The sequence below is a fragment of the Pyrenophora tritici-repentis genome, chromosome 1 (genome assembly GCF_003171515.1).
Source record: "Pyrenophora tritici-repentis strain M4 chromosome 1, whole genome shotgun sequence".
In the NCBI taxonomy this organism is placed as follows: Eukaryota; Fungi; Ascomycota; class Dothideomycetes; order Pleosporales; family Pleosporaceae; genus Pyrenophora; species Pyrenophora tritici-repentis.
The window spans coordinates 8,305,942-8,326,412 of record NC_089390.1 but is presented as its reverse complement, the minus strand read 5'-3'; the positions used below and the strand labels follow the sequence as shown (position 1 = coordinate 8,326,412).

At 53.4% G+C, this 20,471-nt stretch overlaps 6 protein-coding genes across 6 annotated transcripts; 4 read left to right on the top strand and 2 right to left on the bottom strand.

The window, feature by feature from the left end:
* Positions 1 to 86: 86 nt before the first annotated feature.
* On the bottom strand, positions 87 to 4,315 carry PtrM4_032070 (PotE, Amino acid transporter; the record flags this gene model as incomplete). The annotated part of the gene is made up of 3 exons (XM_066103993.1): positions 87 to 2,636; positions 2,767 to 2,856; positions 2,915 to 4,315. 3 exons carry the CDS (start codon positions 4,313 to 4,315, stop codon positions 87 to 89), a joined length of 4,041 nt encoding a protein of 1,346 aa, XP_065966195.1.
* Positions 4,316 to 5,048: 733 nt separating this feature from the next.
* On the top strand, positions 5,049 to 7,336 carry PtrM4_032060 (SdaC, Amino acid permease; the record flags this gene model as incomplete). Its single annotated transcript, XM_001939045.1, has 2 exons — positions 5,049 to 7,118; positions 7,169 to 7,336. 2 exons carry the CDS (start codon positions 5,049 to 5,051, stop codon positions 7,334 to 7,336), a joined length of 2,238 nt encoding a protein of 745 aa, XP_001939080.1.
* A 1,436-nt stretch (positions 7,337 to 8,772) lies between these two features.
* On the top strand, positions 8,773 to 11,093 carry PtrM4_032050 (GlmS, Glucosamine 6-phosphate synthetase protein; the record flags this gene model as incomplete). Its single annotated transcript, XM_001939044.2, has 4 exons — positions 8,773 to 8,777; positions 8,879 to 8,949; positions 9,027 to 9,258; positions 9,320 to 11,093. The coding sequence occupies 4 exons, from the start codon at positions 8,773 to 8,775 to the stop codon at positions 11,091 to 11,093; spliced, it is 2,082 nt and encodes a 693-aa protein (XP_001939079.1).
* A 442-nt stretch (positions 11,094 to 11,535) lies between these two features.
* PtrM4_032040 (RibH, Riboflavin synthase beta-chain) lies at positions 11,536 to 12,311 on the top strand (the record flags this gene model as incomplete). The annotated part of the gene is made up of 3 exons (XM_001939043.2): positions 11,536 to 11,578; positions 11,671 to 11,836; positions 11,897 to 12,311. 3 exons carry the CDS (start codon positions 11,536 to 11,538, stop codon positions 12,309 to 12,311), a joined length of 624 nt encoding a protein of 207 aa, XP_001939078.1.
* Positions 12,312 to 13,208: 897 nt separating this feature from the next.
* On the top strand, positions 13,209 to 17,180 carry PtrM4_032030 (protein containing SET domain protein; the record flags this gene model as incomplete). The annotated part of the gene is made up of 6 exons (XM_066103992.1): positions 13,209 to 13,570; positions 13,784 to 13,832; positions 13,908 to 15,506; positions 15,561 to 15,839; positions 15,990 to 17,004; positions 17,077 to 17,180. The coding sequence occupies 6 exons, from the start codon at positions 13,209 to 13,211 to the stop codon at positions 17,178 to 17,180; spliced, it is 3,408 nt and encodes a 1,135-aa protein (XP_065966194.1).
* Positions 17,181 to 18,233: 1,053 nt separating this feature from the next.
* On the bottom strand, positions 18,234 to 19,621 carry PtrM4_032020 (Acyl-transf-3 domain containing protein; the record flags this gene model as incomplete). The annotated part of the gene is made up of 2 exons (XM_001939041.1): positions 18,234 to 18,448; positions 18,505 to 19,621. The coding sequence occupies 2 exons, from the start codon at positions 19,619 to 19,621 to the stop codon at positions 18,234 to 18,236; spliced, it is 1,332 nt and encodes a 443-aa protein (XP_001939076.1).
* Positions 19,622 to 20,471: the final 850 nt, after the last annotated feature.

Sequence of the window (20,471 nt, the reverse complement as noted above, 5' to 3'; positions counted from 1 at the left end):
GTCCAGTATTTTATGTCACCCAGATGATACCCTTAAAAACAAAAACCTACATTCCTGTGCCAATCTTCTTCCATCTCTCCGGTACTTTACAAATTCATCGTGACAGTCATACTGTTACTATGCACTAACAACACAGGCGGTAGACCTTGACACAGCACCTCCAAATCACTGATATACTTTACGCTCTCGGCCTCGCTGTCACAAGTACCCTCGACGGGACTAGGCAGCGTCGTAAAGACGACAGCTGTATCCTCTGAATGCTTGCGTACTAGTTCATTCAATATGAGATGCTGGGCACGGCAGGGGAGGTCATTGAAGGAGAGGGGGATGGCTTGTTGGGAGGGGAAGCCAGATGCAGTGCATGTTGATGTCGGTGCTCTATGGGGGTAGTCTGCAGGCGTGTTTGCGTTTGATTTAGGTGTTTCCGCAACAGAAGCTTCACCAGAGACTTCTTCTTCGATGGGATTGCTCTTCGTGGTCGACGGGTGCGGTGTATCAACAAACATTATCGACGGGCCTGCTGCTTCTTCCGCAGATATTGCTGTGCGCGGCGTTGGATTGGAGGTGAACTTCGGGAGTGACGAAGGACGCACTGCGGGTGGCGGGACGAGAGATGTCGCAGAGCGCTGTGGAGAAGAGCTGGCTATGCTGTGGGACTTTGAGGAAGACGATCTGGTAGGCAAGATAGCTGTAACGGATGCTGTTGCGTTTGAGTGCGGAAGGAGGGGTGTCACGGATTGCATACTTGAAGCATCTTCTGTGCTTTCTTTATGAAGGGGCTTCCAGATTGCTTTGCGAAGGTCGAGTTGACGGGAGAAGAAGGAGCTACTGGGTGCGGTTTTTCGTCGCCTGGGCGGATGTCGTGGGGCATCAACGTCACTTTCGTCGCTCGAGGCATCCAGGTCGTATTCATCGAAGTTGCTGCCGCTAATTATGGCTTCACTGTCCGAAGCCAGAGCCTCATCGTCTCTTCCTCCATTGGAAGATGGCTGGGTATCACTGTCGTCGTCTCCAGATAGTTCGGTAGGTAGCCTTTTACTTCGCGTTTCAAGTCGACCACCATACATATTACTAGTTGATGGCCGGGATTTCGCTCTACGTAGCATCCTTCTTAATGCAGAGAAGCGTTTTGGATTTGCGTCTTGCCTACCATACTGGAAAGACGCAATTGGCCAACTGGTTACTGCTTCGAGAATATCGACTGTCTGTGCTAGTTCGTCGCTGCCACTGATATTTTCGGGCTGACGAAGTCGTTTGATGTCTTGCCACCAGCGCTCATCTTCCAATGAGTAATCAATATCGCGGCCAGTTTGATCAAGATGTCCGTCGTCACGTCCATTGATGATGACTTCGTACATGCTCAGCTCGCCAGATGATAACCAGAAGACGTGAACCTCAGCTTCAATGCGTAAATTTCGCAGCAAGGTGGTAACGCGCCCACGCTCTTCCTCAACATCTGTTTCGTATTCGACAAAGACGCAAACCCTTAGCTTATACATGCGCTTCCATGAGGGCACAGTGTGCAGGATACAACCAAGTTGGAGAATGAGTGTGTAAGTATCGAAATTTGTCGTCAGTACGTTTTTCCGAACAGGCTCGTCTCCGGCAGTGGCAATCTCGGCGGACATCTGTATCGGCCAAAGGTCGATATATTTCTTTGACGGATCATCAATCTCGATGTCGCTCAGTCCCATCAGGTTGAACGCCTTTTGTTTGACTGTGGGCTTTGCGGGCGGTACCTCAAGCTCTTGGAATCCCTTAGCTATGGCAACGTTTGCTTGCAAGCGTAGAACCAGATCCTCTATCACAGTAACGTAGCTGCGTATCGTGATTGCATTTTCAGGCTTCATGGCGTCCGTAGGAAGCATGCTATGTGTATTGCCGGTCATGCGCCGCCTGGCTGCCGTTTGTATTGCTTTTCCGGAGATGGAATGATTCACAGCTTTACTAGATGGCCTTGATGGCTGGGGCGATGGTATGCCGATCAAAGGCTGTGCCTGTTTAAGCTCGGGTAGATTGTAGAATCCCATGACAACGATGTTCGGCCTCATGCCACCCAGACCTGCACCAAGAACAAGGTTGCGAGCGCCCCATTCCACTGCTGGAGAGATGGAGATGTTGACGAAAGCTTTGATTCTTGAGAAGTCAATATACTTTGTCCAAGATTGTTGCTGCCGCCTGGCTTCAGGTACAGCTGCTCCAAAGTCATCCGAAACGATAACATGTCCAAGTACAAACAGTCCGCCTTTTTTCAAAGAATTGCAAAACTGTATTAGTTTGTACTGCCTCCGTGGATCGTTCACAAGAAGTAAGATCTGGGGTCTCCAAAATTTAACGTGCTCTTGTTTCAAGCGTAGCAAATACTTCCGAACCTGGTGGTAGATGAGGCCTTGACTGACATCACCCCATGGCTTTGGGGGAGTGGTGTAGTGGATCAACAGAAAGATGATCATGAGCAAGGCTACACAACCAGATGCATAGAAGCCATCGACAAAGAACATGGTGACACCGCAGGCGAGCGTTCCTATCGCTGCGGTGGGCCAGTTGAAGTAATGGAACGATGGCCGGAAGTTCGGGGCGGATCCTATCTTGAGCAAGAAGCAAGCCAAGTTGGTAACCAGAAATGTCATAAGATACTAGGTCATGTTAGATGTCTGATCATATAAAGTTATTTCGTAGAAATGCTCTTGTCGCATACTCTCAACAGTGAGCTTTGTAGAGGATCTTTCAGGCCAGGGGGTAAGTCAAGGACATTTAATGACGTACCGTCATTGTTATAAAGGAGGCAATTTGGTTGATGTCGGCAAACATGGTGACCTGGGCAATGATGAATGTAATGACGATAGCATAAATAGGCTGCATAATTGTACACAATCAGCGTGCGTTCGACTCATGCATGATGGAGGAAGCCTACCTCGTCTGACTTTTTGGTGCCTTGACCAAAGGCAGAGAGTCCGGGAATCAGATGATCGCGAGAGAGGGCCTGGAGAAGTTTGGCAGAGCCAATAACACCCATGAGCACTGAAAACAACGATGTCGCCATCTCACCTGCTAGTACAACGACACCAGAGATGTTGGTTAGTTGTATAACGTTAGTGTTGCTGTAGAATGTTTCGCGGGCTATGGACGCTGCCATGGCGAATACAACGAGGGTGTACAGGATGAAGGTTAAGCCTAAGCCGTACAATGTCCCCTTTGGGATGGCTTTGCTTGGGTGCTTCAAGTCGCCGCTCATACTAGCGCCGGCAAGAATGCCCCCTGTGGCTGGGAATAGGATGCCGAAGAGATCTTGGAAGCTCTCGCGGTGATGACCCACACTTCCTGCAGCGCCTCTGGTAAAATGAGGAAGTAAGTTTTGGGTAAAGGTGTGCATGCTGAGGCCTGTGAAGATGATGTTTTCCTCGGGGTCAGAAAATGGGGTTTTGAAGGCGGCTGACAAAGGAATGCTGATGGTAGCAACAAGCAGAACAAGCAGCAGCCCGTTACTGCAGCGAGCAAAGAGTCCGCTGCCAGCTAGACAGATGAGCGTGCACACTACCAAGATTACAGTCGCCCACAGGAACTGCCACCAGTAGCTTTGGGGCAGCCATTCGCCCATGTTACCTCCATTGCTACCAAAGTTCTCAATCAGGCAGTCGATGAGGCCAACAGCATTCAACGAGGTATTGAAAACAGAGCCAAGATAATAGACAATGCCAATGCTACCGCCAAACTCTGGTCCCAGTGACCTCGAGATGAGGTAGTAGGCGCCCCCTCCCCTTACCGTGCCGTTTGTGGCGACGGCAGAGATGCTCAGAGTAGTCAAGAGGTTTATGGCGTAGGCGGCAATCAGCATGCCCATCATGCCCACTAGACCTGCTTGGCCGAGAAGGAAGCCAAATCTCAAGAACATCAAAATAGACAAGACATTGAGGGTCACGGGTACGAAGACGCCTGCAAAAGTGCCTAGCTTGTCTGTACCACCGACTGGCCTAGGGAAGGCTCCAGGCCTTGGTTTGGAGGCGGCGGTTGATGGGTGTCGTTTATGACTGTTGCTGGATGCTAGGTGCGACGAGGGGAGCATGGCAGAGAAGAAACGGGTCACGAGTCCCCGCTTGGCCTGCATCTCTTGGGTGCCATGGCAGACATTGCCGTCGTGCGGCTGGCGAAGTTGACCATCTGGGAGCAGTGGCGTCTCCTCATCTTCAACGGGCGGAGGCGACTGCTGAACAAAGGAGCGTCGATGCAGACGCTCACTCTCGTCTTGAGGTGTGCGGGCGGCAAAGTTGGATCTCGTCCTAGGCAGCGGGCGCCTTATAGTTTCGACATGGGTCATGGTCTGGCACGAGGAGTGGTTCCGGTCAGGGCGTAGTACCAGTAAGCGCGGGATGCGCCGGCAAATCTTGGGTGGCTGCAGGAAAGGTTTCTGGGACGCAAGACATGGACAGATGCGCTGGATGCAGCAGCAATGAAACGGGACCAGAAAGCGATGATGACGGAGCTACTGTATGTACATGTCGGACAGGGCTGTCAGTCGGGTGTTATATCTGACTTACCTTGGCGGCTTAGCCGTCAATTCCAAGGAATGCAGCATATACTGTACCGTACATACGTATCGCTATGTGCAGTGTGAAGAGAAAATGCAGGGTTTCCACCAACGGCGTGACATGGTCATCCCGCGCCCCACGCCAGACGTGTCGCTGTGTCGAGCGAATGACCTCAAGCTCTCGGCGCAGTCGGCGCAGTTGGCGCATGGTCGTTCCTAGGCCAGTCCGTCTCAGCTTTTGTTTCCTCTTCGCGTCGTTTGCTAGACTCTGAACTTTGCACTTGCACTCTTCGCGTGTCGTCCAGCGCATCGGTTGTTTGCGCTATTCTTCAAGCCTGCAGCGTTGGCTGCACTGTACTACAACTACGCATCGTATCCGTGTCGTATCGCGTATCGCGTATCGCATATCGCATATCGCGGCATTAGGCGCAGATAGCCGAAGCTCCTTTGGATATCAGTGTCAACACCAAACATCAGCATCAGAGTACCGGCCAAGCGAGTCCAGCACAGCAGCGCCATCATCATGCCGTCCTCGTCATCACGAGATTCCCGGCGCAGCTCCCCGGCAGACTCGCAGTCTGTACGCGCAGGCTCTACTGCCCGACGGGACTCACATGCCAGACGAGGCTCTCCTGCGCCTTCCCTCCCCAACGGCACGCCTGTCGTGCGCCAGATCCCAACCCCTTCCCAGACGGTCCACTCGTCATCGCAGCAAACGCCCCTTCCTGGACGCGCAGACCCGCAGTCGTCGCTGCCCGGCCCGTCCGAGTCAACGCTGTCCTCTGCACTGAAGGAGTCTCTCGGCAAGAGCCCTCCACGATTCGGCACGCCCCCATTGCAGCCACTCTCGCCTAACGAGGATGCTGTTCCGCGGGGACCACCGAGCATCTACGGCTCCTTCGACGGCCGCGGTCGCTCCCCCGTCCCTTACCAAGACCCCGAGATTGTGCGCCGGCATTTGGTCGGGCACTACGCCTCCCCCAGCAGGTCGAACCGCGGAGCCATAGGTGATGATGATGCCCAGTCGACGGCAGGCAGGAAGCCCGAGGAAGACGAAGAGCACTTTTCGAGCCTGCAGCTCCAAGGCGGCGACATTACCCGCCAGATCTACAGGTGGAGCGAGCAGCAGCAACAGGAGGAGCAAGGCTTGCAACGCAGCAAAAGCTCCCACGGGCCTCGCCGCAGGCCTGAGGAGGAGACGCTAGATATCGACTCGATCCGGCAACCGGGCGGCTTCAGACGAAACTATCTGCGCAGAGCTGCAGGCAGTCCCTCACCCGCACCAGGCCCGTCCGGCTACGGCACCGTCCGTCAAGCCCGTCCGCCACCCCATGTCTTCACCAACAACTTCCTCGAGTTCTTAACCCTATATGGTCACTTTGCCGGTGAATCGCTCGAGGAAGACGACGAGGTGCTGGGGCCAGACGAATACTTCTCCTCGGACGCACTAGACTCTGGTGCCCAAACCGAAGACGAAGACCGCGAGTACGGCGAGTCGAGTGCACTGCTCACGCCGGGAAAGCGGAGGAGACGCAAGCCAAAGAAGACGGGCACAGGTACGCCTACAGGAGCAGCCTTACTCCTGCTCAAATCCTTTGTAGGAACTGGTGTGCTATTCTTGCCGCGAGCATTCCTCAATGGTGGTATGCTTTTTTCAAACTTTGTGCTTCTCGCAGTAGCTGGCCTTTCCTATGCTTGCTTTGTCCTGCTCGTCTCCACTCGCCTCGTGGTCGAACACTCGTTTGGTGACATGGGCTTTCATCTTTACGGCGACTGGATGCGCAACCTGATCAATACTTCGCTCGTCATCTCCCAGATAGGCTTCTCCTCGGCCTACATCGTCTTCGTTTCTGAGAACCTGCAAGCATTCGTCCTCGCCGTATCCAACTGCAAAACCTTTATTGATATCAAGTACATGATCATGATGCAGATGGTCATCTTCCTGCCCCTGTCGCTCTACCGCAACATCAACAACATCCAGAAGCTCGCATTGGTAGCAGATCTCTTCATCCTCATGGGCCTTGTTTACCTGTATTACTTTGATCTCTTCACCATCGTAGATCAGGGCGGCATCTCTGATATTGTCAACTTCAACGCAAAGGACTGGACCTTGTTTATTGGCACTGCCATCTTCACTTTTGAAGGTATTGGCCTCATCATTCCCATCCAGACGGGCATGAAAGACCCCAAGAAGTTCCCCAAGGTCCTCGGGGGCGTCATGATCATTATCACCGTCATCTTCCTCAGCGCCGGCGCCCTGTCGTACGCGGCTTTTGGATCCAAGACAAAGACGGTGGTGCTTCTCAACATGCCCCAAGACAACAAGTTTGTCAATGGCGTTCAGTTCATCTATTCGCTCGCCATATTGCTCTCGACGCCCCTGCAGATCTACCCTGCCATTGAGATTACCAGCCAGCAGCTGTTCAGCAGGACGGGCAAGTACAACCCGTATGTCAAATGGAAGAAGAACTTTTTCCGCTTCTTCATTGTCTTGGTATGTGCTTGCCTTGCCTGGGCTGGTGCAGGTGACCTTGACAAGTTCGTCAGTCTTGTGGGAAGCTTTGCCTGTATTCCGCTGGTCTTCATCTACCCTGTAAGTGTTTGCTTTCGCTCCGAACCAAAGCCTCTACTGACTTTATATAGCCCATGCTTCATTACCGTGCTGTCGCGCGAACGAGTACTGCACGAGTACTTGATGTCTTGTTGTGCATTCTTGGTGCGGTCGGTATGGTATATACCACAACGCTCACAGTCCAGAGCTGGATCTACGGTGGTGCCCCCAAGGCGCCTGGTTACTGCGACAGCAAATAGTCGGTGTGACATTGTTTGTATCGCGTCGTTTATGCATCGTCTTGTATTACATGCAGCATTTTAGCGATGTACATCAGCATTGATATTCTCTCCAAACATGTACGCATAGAAGAAGGTTTTGGTCCTGGGGTTGTTGTAACAGAATTTGGCACGTGTGCAAGGTATAGATTGAAGCGGCTATGCTGCCTGGCAGTGATATTGTACGCTAGATGGTATATAAAGACGAAGTCCAATAGAGCATCTCGTGTCTCGTTTAAGTAAGGAAAGGTTGCCGTGAGCTGGTCATTGTGAGGCTGGGCTGAGGCTAGGTGCGGCTGACGCTAGCCGTAGCAGGTCAGCAAGCTAAGCTTTCTTGTGCAGAGCGGGAAGGACTTGGAACCTTGTGCGCATGTTAGCCGCAGCTGACGGAGGCTCACCGTCGCCTCTCAGCGAAGAGGCAGCCCTTGGCCCGCGTAATTCCATATGTTCAGTGCTACTGGAAAGCATGGTTCGTATGCATTACTAGGACGGGCAAGCCACGACTCTCGTGGTCGAGTTTGTTGCAGTCATGTCAGTTGTTGCATGGCTGGGGCCTCACCGTCTGATTGACTTTTCTGCATGGTGGCGAGGTATATGCGGCGAAACCTTGGCTGTGGGCTGGTGGAAGCTGCAGCTACAGCGACAGCTACACTGATAACAGAATTTGTTTTGCCATGTCTATGTACTGTACGGTGCATGTCAAAGTCAAATCAAGACATGGTCAACCGCAGACGTCGTACTACGGGTGTGGTGGGCGAGTATGAGTACGGTACATATTTAGAAATGCTTCCCGTAAGCACGTGGGTCCCGTGTGTCAGTCAGTCAGGCGAAAAGGCGGCTGGCGCTGAGCTACTCGGACGGCCCGTTGAGAGAGCGAGAGGTACATAGCAGTAGTGTTTGCGGCGACATGGCAAATTCACCACATGTAGACATGGACATGGTCGGTTGACAGGGAAAAGTGGCTAGCGTTGCTATTTTGGAGGTGCTGCGCCTCGTGGTCCCTGAGAAACGATGGGAATAGCGGGCGATCTGGTCAGGAACGGTAACAGACTACGATGGACTTACAGGGCATCATTGGCTGCTCCAGCATGACGAAATAGGGGAGGATACGACAGAGTTATCGACAGCAACAGCTAAGATTTCAAGTGTGGTAGAGCGGCGTCACCGCGTCTGCGATACGCTGCATTGGCGAGGCTAGGCTAGGTGGAGTGGGGAAGGGCGTCGCTGGGGCATTGCTCAGTAGCTTGGCCTGGAAGATATAAGTCAAACACACCACCGCTCTTTCTCTTCTCGCTCATCTGTCTTCTACTTGTACCCACCCAGCCCATACTCTTCTCATTCCAGCCAATTGACCCCGACTGCCCTACGATCGCTTCCGCTTGCATTTCTATTTAACCCCCTACTTTCGTTTGCTCGCCATGTGGTAAGTCCCGCTGCCCCACTACCGGGCTGCGAAACTGCACAGCTACCCGCCGACTGTGAGAGCTGAGAGAGCTGGAAGCCCGAAGCTGACCATTGCACCAGCGGTATCTTCGGTTACATCAACTACTTGGTGGAGAAGGACAGGAAGTACATTGTCGACACACTCATCAATGGTAAGCAGTGCCGTTCTTGTTCTGGCCGTGTGTTGCTGCACCCGTCTGGCTGGCTGCTAACGGCCGTGTCTGCACAGGTCTACAGCGTCTAGAATACCGTGGCTACGACTCGGCCGGTCTCGCCATCGATGGTGACAAGAAGAACGAGGTCTACGCCGTCAAGGAGGTTGGCAAGGTCGCTTCGCTCAAGAAGCTTGTTGATGAGCAGAACTTCGACCTCAACAAGGTCTTCGACTCGCACGCCGGCATTGCCCACACGCGATGGGCCACCCACGGCCCCCCTTCGCGTGTCAACTGCCATCCTCACAGGTACGTTTGCCTCGACACATGACTGCACTCATTGGTGACGACACTAACCCACCATCACCAGGTCTGACCCCAATTGGGAGTTCTCCGTCGTACACAATGGCATCATCACAAACTACAAAGAACTCAAGACGCTGCTTGAGAGCAAGGGCTTCAAGTTCGAGACCGAGACCGACACCGAGGCTATTGCAAAGCTCACAAAGTACATCTGGAGCGAACACCCCGACCTGAGCTTCCCCTCGCTTGTCAAGGCTGTCATCAAGGAACTCCAGGGTGCCTTTGGTCTGCTCCTCAAGTCGGTTCACTACCCCCATGAGGTTGTGGCTGCCCGCAAGGGTTCGCCCCTTGTCATTGGTGTGCGGACACAGAAGAAGATGAAGGTCGACTTTGTTGATGTCGAGTACAACGATGAGGGTGCAGCTCTCCCCGCCGAGAGCGCGTCACACAACGTTGCGCTAAAGAAGTCCAACAACCTCCTTGCTCCTCCGGACAAATCGCTCCTCCACCGATCGCAATCGCGAGCCTTCCTCTCGGACGACGGCGTTCCCATGCCCACCGAATTCTTCCTCTCGTCCGACCCCTCTTCTATTGTTGAGCACACCAAGAAGGTCCTGTACCTCGAGGACGATGACATTGCACACATCCACGAGGGATCGCTGAACATCCACCGTCTGCACAAGGACGATGGCTCTTCCAACGTCCGAACCATCCAGACGCTTGAGATCCAGCTCCAGGAAATCATGAAGGGCCGCTTCGACCACTTCATGCAGAAGGAAATCTTCGAGCAGCCAGAGTCGGTTGTCAACGCTATGCGTGGTCGTCTCGATGCTGTCAACAAGACGGTCACTCTTGGTGGTCTTCGCCAATACCTATCTACCATTAGGCGATGCAGGAGGATCATCTTCATTGCTTGCGGTACTTCGTACCACTCGTGCATGGCTGTCCGTGGTGTCTTCGAAGAGCTTACCGAGATCCCCATTGCTGTTGAGCTGGCCTCTGATTTCCTGGACCGCCAAGCACCCGTCTTCCGTGACGACACGTGTGTCTTCGTCTCGCAATCCGGTGAGACTGCCGACTCCCTAGGTGCTCTTCGCTACTGCCTGGAGCGCGGTGCCCTGACGGTCGGTATTGTCAACACGGTCGGTTCCTCCATCTCTCTCCTCACCCACTGCGGTGTTCACATCAACGCCGGTCCTGAGATTGGTGTTGCCTCGACCAAGGCATACACGTCGCAGTTTGTCTGTATGGTCATGTTCGCGCTGTCCCTCAGCGAGGACCGTGCTTCCAAGCAGAAGAGGCGCGAAGAGATCATCGAGGGTCTTACCAGGATCTCGGACCAGTTCAAGGAGGTGCTTAAGCTTGACCAGCCCATCAAGAAGCTCTGCGAGAGGTTCAAGAACCAGAAGTCTCTCCTGCTTCTCGGTCGTGGCTCTCAGCACGCCACTGCGCTCGAGGGTGCTTTGAAGATCAAGGAAATCTCGTACCTACATTGCGAGGCTGTCATGTCGGGAGAGCTCAAGCATGGTGTCCTGGCCCTGGTCGACGAAAACCTCCCCATTGTCATGATCCTCACCCGCGACGACATCTTTGCCAAGTCGCTCAACGCATACCAGCAGGTTATTGCCCGTAGCGGCCGGCCGATCATCATCTGCAACGAGGACGACCCGGAGTTCCCTACGGACAAGACTGACAAGATTGAGGTGCCCAAGAACGTTGATGTTCTGCAGGGTCTTATCAACGTTGTCCCTCTGCAACTCATGTCATACTGGATGGCCGTTGCCGAGGGCGTCAATGTCGATATGCCTCGCAACCTTGCCAAGTCGGTTACGGTCGAATAGGCCATGTTTTTAACCAAGGTCCTCTCTGGGATAGAGACGCTGGATATGATTTGGCCTTGACCCCATTTGAGATTTATGATTGAACTCTTGGATGTGGCTTTATGTATGGCACTTTACGATATTTAAGACTAGAGCGACATAGCTACTGGCCTTTTTGGAATGAACAAAATCTTCTCTTCATTTTGTGTTGGTATTCAGTGACGGCCCTTTATTTTGACGGACTGTGCAGGACTGACACGCGGCTTTTGGTACCCCTGTCCCGATGACACCATTGCAAGGCGCGGGATCCCTGCCTCTCGCTTGCGGGGTAGCTCGAGAGGAGGAGAGTGTTCCTGCATTCTTCAGCCGACTCGGTAACCACATTGACAGATAGCCAAGAAGATTCCAGGCTACACATATAGCTCTCAGCTCTTGAAGAGGTAGATTAATCTAGACGGTTGGTATGGCATCCATCAAGGGTCCCGGTGCACCCAAAACCTACGACGGTAAGCTCACCAGCGAGCCCCTTCAACCCCGCTGCGACGGAGCCGGCCACGATATCTCGTTGGGCCACGTTTGGGCTGATGGTTGTGCACAGGCTCCGCACTGCGCATCGGCATTGTGCACGCGAGATGGAACACTAAAATCATTGACGCGCTTCTGGAGGGTACCAGGAAGAAGTTGAAGGAGGCGGGTGTCAAGGACGAGAACATTGTTGTGCAGACTGTGCCAGGCAGTTATGAGCTGCCGTACGCTGTCAAGCAGTATGTGTGCCATGTAGTCTTGAGGAAGACATGAAGGTGCTGACTTGACGACCAAACTAGACTCTACTCGGCCTCGCAGATTCAGTCTTCCTCGACAGGCGTGGTAGGCGCAGCTGCCGACCTCCTAGGCTCCACGTCTGACCTCACTTCTCTCTCCATAACACCGTCCAAGACGTCCAACTCGCCCTTTGACGCTATAATTGCCATTGGTGTGCTCATCAAGGGCGAGACGATGCACTTTGAGTACATTTCGGAAGCGGTAAGCCACGGGTTAATGAGGCTGCAGCTGGATAACAACGTGCCCGTCATCTTTGGCCTGTTGACGCTGTTGAGCGACGAGCAGGGACTTGTGAGGGCGGGAATTGGGGGCAAGAACGGCAACGAAGGACACAACCATGGCGAGGACTGGGGCAGTGCGGCGGTGGAGCTGGGTGTCAAGAGGAGGGGATGGGTTGAGGGAAAGTTTGTGGACTAGGCGGTATGTAGGCATTTGTCTGCTGCTCGAGATTCAGAATTCAGGATTCAACATGGTACATCAAATGTAGCTCCTCGCTACATTGCTCACGTGCAACATGTCACTCTCTCTTCTCACTTTCTCTCACTTTCTCTCACTTACAAGTGCCTTCTTTAAAAAAAATTAAAAAAAAAACAAGACTAAATGTACCAACATGTATTCATATAGGGAAGAGATTCCTGTGCTCTGGGCTGGTTGGTGCATGCCTCTGCAGATGCACGTTGCAATGTGCAGTGGTAGGACGGTAGGCCGGTAGGCGACAGGCGGCGGACAGCAATTTCATGCAGGCAGTGATGCGCAAGCTTTATGCGACCATGTTCTCGACGTCAGATTGTTGGGTCGAAGAGACATGGTCGGCGGCGAGTGATGGTTAGGTGGTGCAGCTCTCCTTTTTTTTCTTCCTCACACGCTAGCTTGGCGGCTGGGATGCATGGGTACTACATGGATACCTGGGCCTAACATTCCTGAACGACGGCCCTCTCTCAACACCAACCCCAATCTGTGCGAGCAGCAAGCAGCGAGCAGCGCGCAACCGATTCACTCGCCCATTTCATCATTTTGCCTTGTGCACACCTGTTTCACCTGTCCCGCCCGCGGCCGCGGCCTCTGACACGTGCCCACCGCGTTGGCTGCGCGTTGTCTATATACCCGATTCTGGGTCTGAACAGCAACGCGCCTATACATACACGACTGCACAGCTATATTATACTAGACTACTACTGCTGATACTACTACTACTCCTTCTCCACAGCAAGCAATGGAGAGGGCGAACTCGTATTGACGCCAAAAACGAGAAAACTAGCGACGAGCCATCAGCGACGGCCGACTACAGACGGGCGACGGTGTGATATCAAGTCCATGTCCGGCCGACGACGCGGCGACAGAGAAGAGAGGTCACTGCGGCGGGCAGCTTCGCATCGCCCCGACTCGTCTGCCATTTCCTCCTTCTCGTCCTTGGCTGCAACGGGCACAACGCGCACGCTCAGACACAGGAAGAAGCCACTCTCACCCCCCAACCATGCACGGCGTCCTGGCGAGCTGCTAGACGAAGTCGACTCGGACTCGTCTGCCCCTACGCCGCCCGCTTCCTCCATCTTGTCCGCGCCTTCCACCATGTCGCGCTCTGGCCACAAGCATTCCCTCCACGCCCTCACGCCCTTGACCAGCTCAGACTCGTCTCCACCAGGCAAGCTGCCCAGTCCACGCGCTTCCAAGCTCTCGTACGAGACGACCATGCACGCAACCGCCCCCGCTGCACACGCGGCGCCAGCGAGCGCGCCCAACAATGTCGCTGTCGCCGTCGCCGTCACCATGGCCGACACCATCACCCCCATAAATACGCCGCCCGAGACGCGGCGCTCCGTCTTCCCACCCGACGGTGTCCTGGGCCAGCGCGCCACCTACGACGCCCAACTTGACCCCAAACTCGACAGGCGGGCGAGAGCGAAAGGGACGGCCAAATATACTACAATACTGGACAAGGTACGTGAAGGCTATAGATACATGCATCCATGTGGTCGCCCTGTGACGCTAAGGCTAACTTGACTTGTGTTACAGGGCGACCCGTCCCCCCCTCCAGATCCGCGCCTGGCCATTGCCGGCTACACGACGGGGAACTATGTCATTAAGACATCCTTCACAGGTGCCCCCAAGTCGAAGCTCCGCCTAGCCCCTTATGTCGCAAAGCCCTACTCGTTCGACCACCGCATATCCTGCGGCCCGGGTCCAGCCACCCAAGTCGTTGTCACGGGATTTGATCCCTTGACCCCCGATGTGCAATTGCGTGCCTTCTTCTCCACCTACGGCGACGTCGACACTCTGCGCAACCAGGTCCATCCTGATAATGGCAGCCCGCTTGGCATATGCTTGGTCAAGTTTCGCGACACTCCTCCCATGCGCGGCACCGACGCCATGAAAGCCACCACGTCCGCAAAGCGAGCCGAGCGAGAAGGCACCGGTCAGCGCCTTGCACAGCACATAATCAAAGTCCAATCCGACCGTGAGGGACGCAGATGCGCAAAGCTCGTAGACATGGCTGTGCAGCAAAGCCGCAAGGAAGAGGAGAAGTTGCGGGCCAAATACGCTGCGAAAGCGGCAAGCATTGCGCCTCCAACTGGTCCTGCAAATTTCGACCTGCCAGCCAATGTTCCCAAAGGCCCTTCTGGGAAAGGCGCCCGCCCGCTGATAGCCATGCCTCGAGAACCATTGACACGAAAGGCTGCGCTGTCCTACCTAATTGAACGCGAGCCCATAAAACCGACGCTCAAGCGCAAGCCGTACATCTTCATCGCACACGCATACGTAACTGTCCTCGCCACCACGGTAGAGCATCTCAAGAAGCGGCTAAAGAACTTCCGGTGGAACGCTGTGCGATGCGACCAGACCGGTTACTATGTGACCTTTGAAGAATCCAAGCGCGGCGAGGAGGAGACAGTTCGATGCTACAAGGAGTGCCATATGCAGGCCTTGTTCACTTATGTCATGAACATGGAGTGCAATCAATATGGCGACCCCAACTACGAGCGAAGTCCGAGCCCGGAACGCGTAGTAGCAGACAAGAAGCGCAAGGCTATAGAGGAGCGGATAGCACAGGAAGAGGCAGAAGATCTGGCATTAGAGAAGCAACAACGCGCCGACTCGCTGGACCCTGTATATGCAGCTGTTGACTTTGTGCGACAGGAATTACTGGAGAAGCTTCTTGGGGAGATCAAGACAAAATTAGCCGCCCCCACCATATTGGAGCTGCTGGATCCCGAGCTCCATGTCGAGAAGCGCCGGCGACTCAATATCCCGGCTCCACCCAAGAAGGACGAGGATGTGCGGCCGCCTGCGCTTCTCGCCCCAGGCTTCGACACATTCGGCGCCGGTACGCCCAAGGGCCGCAATGGAGGTTTCGGTGCTCGTGGCGGCCGGAGAGGATTAGGCGCATGGGATCCGAGTACCAGGCGTGGAAAGAAACCTCCCAGGATTGTCAATGCATTTGTGGATGAACGAAGAAAGGCATCCGCGCCGAAGCCTCGTGTGGCTCGTGGCCTCCATAGACAGATGATTGAAATGTTTGAGCCTGAGGAGTCCGACGACGAGAGCCGCAGCCAGTTGACACGCGGCACAGAAGAACAGGAGAGTCGGCCCATCAGTCGTGCTCCTTCTACTGATGTCGAGGAGGAGGAAGAGGAAGAGGAAGAGTCATCAAGAGCTCATCGCGCCAAGCGGCGCCGTATCGAGACTGGATGGGGTGAAGACAGTGACGAGGAAATGGACGACTCCCACGCGAGGAGTCTGCTTGCTCATTGTATACACAAGGACCCTGAGAACATGGCAGAGAAAGAGCTGGAACAAGTGCTTGCCATTCTTCCTCGTTCCTCGCCCATCTGGAAAAAGGCAGACAAAGCGCTCAAGGGTTTCAGAAGATTGCGGAAGATCGAGCAAGAAGCAGACGCAATCTTCAACATTACAGCAAGTCCAGCCGACAAACTTGAGCCTGAAGTCGTTATTACACAAGACGATGAAGCGCTCAAGCCGATTGAAACTACTGAGCTTCCCGAGTCGCTGAAAACGCTCAAGAAGAAGGCGCCGCCTAAGAACAAGAAGAAGACCAAGAAGCAGATTGAAGAGGAGGCCAAGGCTGCACAGGCACAGGCGGTGGGAACTGAGACACTTGTTGAGAAAGAGGTTGCCGAAGTCGCAGAGGTCAAGGTCATGGAAGACGAGATTGCTGCAGAGACGAGCAAGGACGATCGCGGTTCTGTTAATTGGGGAGTATCTTCCGATGAGCCTCGCAAGACTGTGGAAGACGATCTGAGTGTGGTCATGGACATTGACGGATGGCAACACATGCTCAAGGATGATGAGGACCTGCGTCATCTCAAGGTCGCGCTGGAGTCGACTGCCCCTGCGAGGATTGGAGACGCACAATCTTGGGCCTGGAAACAAAAGTCAATCAAGCATCTCAACCGCAACGGTCAAGAGGGTGTCTCCCGCACAGAGACCAAGATCGAAGGGTACTATGTACCCAACTCGACTGGCTCGGCGCGCACAGAAGGTGTCAAGAAGATTCGGGAATCCGAAAAGTCAAAGTATCTGCCTCATCGCATTCGCGTCCAAAAGGAGCGCGAAGAGCGTCAACGCCAGGCAAAGCAGGAAGAGCGAAGCGTCGTCTCGGTCGAGGGGTTCAAGTTTCAGACAAGTTCCAATAAGACTTCGACGGCAAACTCGCGTGCTAACCGCGCCAACAACCGCCGTATGGTCAATGACATCAACATCTCCAAGAACATGTCCGGTGCCGAAGGCGACGCCTTGCGCTTCAACCAACTCAAGAAGCGTAAGAAGCTGGTGAAATTCGACCGCTCCGCGATTCACAACTGGGGTCTGTATGCCCAAGAACCCATCGCTGTCAACGATATGATTATTGAATACGTGGGCGAAAAGGTGCGCCAGCGTGTTGCCGACCTGCGAGAAGCAAAGTACGATATGCAGGGCGTAGGATCGAGTTATCTGTTCCGCATTGACGAGGATACGGTAATTGATGCGACAAAGATGGGCGGCATCGCCCGCTTCATCAATCACTCTTGCACGCCAAACTGCACCGCCAAGATCATTCGTGTGGACAACACGAAGCGTATTGTCATCTACGCATTGCGGGACATCAACTCTGGTAAGTCAAACATGTGCAATCCTATGGTATAGTTGATTTGGTAGTATACGGAAATGCTGACTTGTAATGCAGACGAGGAACTCACATACGACTACAAATTCGAACGTGAAATGGATGCCACGGATCGGATTCCGTGTCTTTGTGGATCTATTGGATGCAAGGGCTTCCTTAACTGAAGTCCTCCTTCAACTCATTCTTCCTCCTTGGCTCGCTGGTTTGATATCATTCTCGCAACAAAACAACCCCTATTCGAAATTCGGAGTAGCTGGTTTTCCGCGGTACGCTATCCACCCTGTAGACTTACTTGGCTGGTTGTCTTCGTCCTCATTTCTCTTCCCGTTTGCTTCCCTCTTCCTGGGTGGACAGGGACTTGTGGGGCGGGGGTGTTTTTCTTTTCAACATGGAAAAACTCTGAGCTCTGAGCGGATTTTGCTCCTTTTGTTTGTGATTTGTCCACTGTGTTTCAACACCCCATTCCGTCACAGCATCTTTGCGTGTAGAACGGTCCGAGCGGTGTGGACTGGACCGGACTGCGATACAGGTGGAGAATGCAGCAGAAGTCGGAAATGGGCAAAAAAGCCGTGCCGGGGGACAAGTCAGAACAGTCTTTGCTTTTTGTTTTGCTTTCCTTATCAAGGGGGAGCCCGCATATCATGCATTGCAAGCGGCGTTTTCCTTTTTGTCTTTGGGACAATGCTGGGGACGGTATTAATCTCATCATAATTTATTTGCAAGGTGGTTTGGACGCTTTCTAAAGCGCGGGGAGGGGAGCTTGCTGGACTGACAGCTTTTTTCCCTGGAAAATGTATCGATATATATGGTCCTGTTCTGACTATTTGGCTAAAAGCATGGGGCAGGTGTGAGGATGATGGCAAAATGAATGGTTGTGCAGGTTGGCTGTATTCAATTACTAAGCAGTTCAATTGGTTCATCTTGTACGTGGTAGCACCCGGGTGTCAGAAAATACTTGACATACTAGTGTACAAGGGCCACTGTAGTCGCCAGACACGCCTATTAGGTGCTTACCCACACTGTCAAGTTTTTATGTCACCCGGGTGGTAGTGTGTACATGTCACATGAAGCCACGCTGCATGTGCACATGTCTACGGTAGCGCGCACCCTCCAAAGCCCTGCGTAATGTATGGTAGTAGCGCGTATAGTAGATGAAATTGACCAAGAAGATAATGTGCATCTTCCGTGCAGACCCCTGCTACACGCGAGTGCCCTGCTTATGTCGTCATAAACGCCCAAAAGCTTCTCGCAACGACGATACTCGGTATATCCACGACACGATAGAATATCTCGGACAGCAGGGCGGTAAGTGGCAGACAGACAAGAAAAGTCACGAACCCGCTCATAGCAGTGTTGCTCCCCGTTCCAGCCATTTGCATGTACAGTTTGATGCCGACCGTATAGATGACGAGTGATTGCATGAGAAACCAACCTGGGCGGCGTGAGTAAACATTTCAGCAAGTGTGAATCTGAAAAGGGTCGACTTACTAAAACTCCTCCTGCCCATGGCAACGAAGAAGCCGCCGCGGAGAACACCACGAGGCCACTCAAACGTTTCAATTAAAAGCGAGGCACCGAGGATGATGAGATAGTTGTCTACTCTTGTCATGGGCTGACTGCCGTCCATGTTCTCATTCAGGAACCCATCTTCATACAAGGCGGTGTGGCCGTATAATTCGTCGTCGCGCATAGATGGCTTGGCCGAGATGAAGAGGAATTGCAGCAGCACGCCTGTAAAAGCCATGATGGCATAAAGAGGCCAGATGGGCAGCGTAAGCTTCCCTATCAAAAGGCCACGTCGAGACCGGGTTTGAAAGTCCATGTTGAGAACTGCGTCGGCAATGAGGAGACCAGTGATGCTATACCACGCCCAACTTTGTACCCACCAGGCTGCTGCGATGAAGGCGACCATGGCTTTGACACGCCACGAGACTCGGGTGGAGGGCACAATGACCATGGTCATGTAGATGGTATAGCTCTGCTGAAAGAGGACAGAGACTATCCAGAGTGTGCCAGATGGGAATGCGAGGTTAGCGGCCTGCGAAGCGTAGTTCTTGTTCACCCAGAAGAGCTCAAAGAGCGAGTTGAAGTAGATGAGAAAATTGCTCATACGTAGCGGTGCAATGGTGGAGACATTATTGGTCGAGGTTAGGAAGTCTGAAATGTAGTCGGTAGATGTGGTGCTGAATGCCGCTGCCGAGAGAGAATAGGCGACAAAGGTCGGGATCCAGAGTCTGATACTGCGACGGAAGACGCTGGATGCGCAAACCTCTCGCGACTTGTTTGAGATATATGGTAAGCAGATTGTGCGTGCGGAGAGGAAGATGATCCATCCGTATATCAAGGGCCCGTTGGCCAGGATGACGGAGATGGACTTTCGGATTCCGGTCTGGTAGGCTGGTCCATTGAAGTTTTTGGAATCGATGGCTGCATCTGGTAGGAAGGCCTGGAAAAAGACAAAGAGGAAGGATTGTAGGACTAGGAGGCCGCGCAGTCCGACTAGATGGTTCTGATCGAGCGTTACGGTCGTCGTCGGTGTTGTTGCAACCGAGGAAAAGATTGCTAGAGGAGATATCTGGAGTGTTGACTTGATGCTGGAAGCCATGATGTCTTTCTCGAAAGAGATGCGTGAATAGAGCGGTGAATAGCAGTCGGATGAAGATGTATTGAAGGAGAAAATGCAAGCACTTTTTCACCGCCAGAGCCGCGGACTTGATGAACCACTTGCAACATGACAGAGATGAAAAGCAGTAAAGCACGGTCATGTTTTCCCACGTGCTATGCCGACCGTACTACAGCACGTACCCCCGATGGGAGACCCGAGATTCAACGAACAGTTCTTTTGACCGCCCGCCTCAACCATCCTCCATCCAAGTCACACGTCAAGATATTTGCTATTTCTGCCGTGCTCACGCTGAGCTATGCGCATTTTGGTATATAGATGTTGGGCCTAGTGTCCAGCGCAATCTCTCGGGGACAGTCTTTGGGCGTCGAAATGCATATTGCATGCATGCATGCATGCAGGCAGGTATGCACACCGGGCAGCACTGCGTTTAGTGGCGCTTCCGTTTCAGCCAGGCAGAAATTCGCCGTGGCAGTAGGCATGTTTGATAGAAGAGTGATTAGGCTTGTGAACTGTACGTACCCGCTTGCGCTAGTGCCATGGTTTGCATCAATTACTGGCCGACCAGTCACGCCGGCGAACGGGCGATGATGGTTGTCTAGGACTTGACGATCCCAGCATTTTCGTCACGTTGAGTATGGGAAGAAGTCTGCCGACGGTCGATGCGCCCGAGTGTCGTCATGTATCGTACTTGTCTTCCCATGAACTCTCCGTCTGGCCCCCAGCGACGGCATTGAGCGACGATAGCTGCCTGACGTTTCCTTGTACGTTGTGGCGCACATAACAAGAAGGCTTCTTCCACCTCGACCTGGTCATGATCAGAGGCCCACGA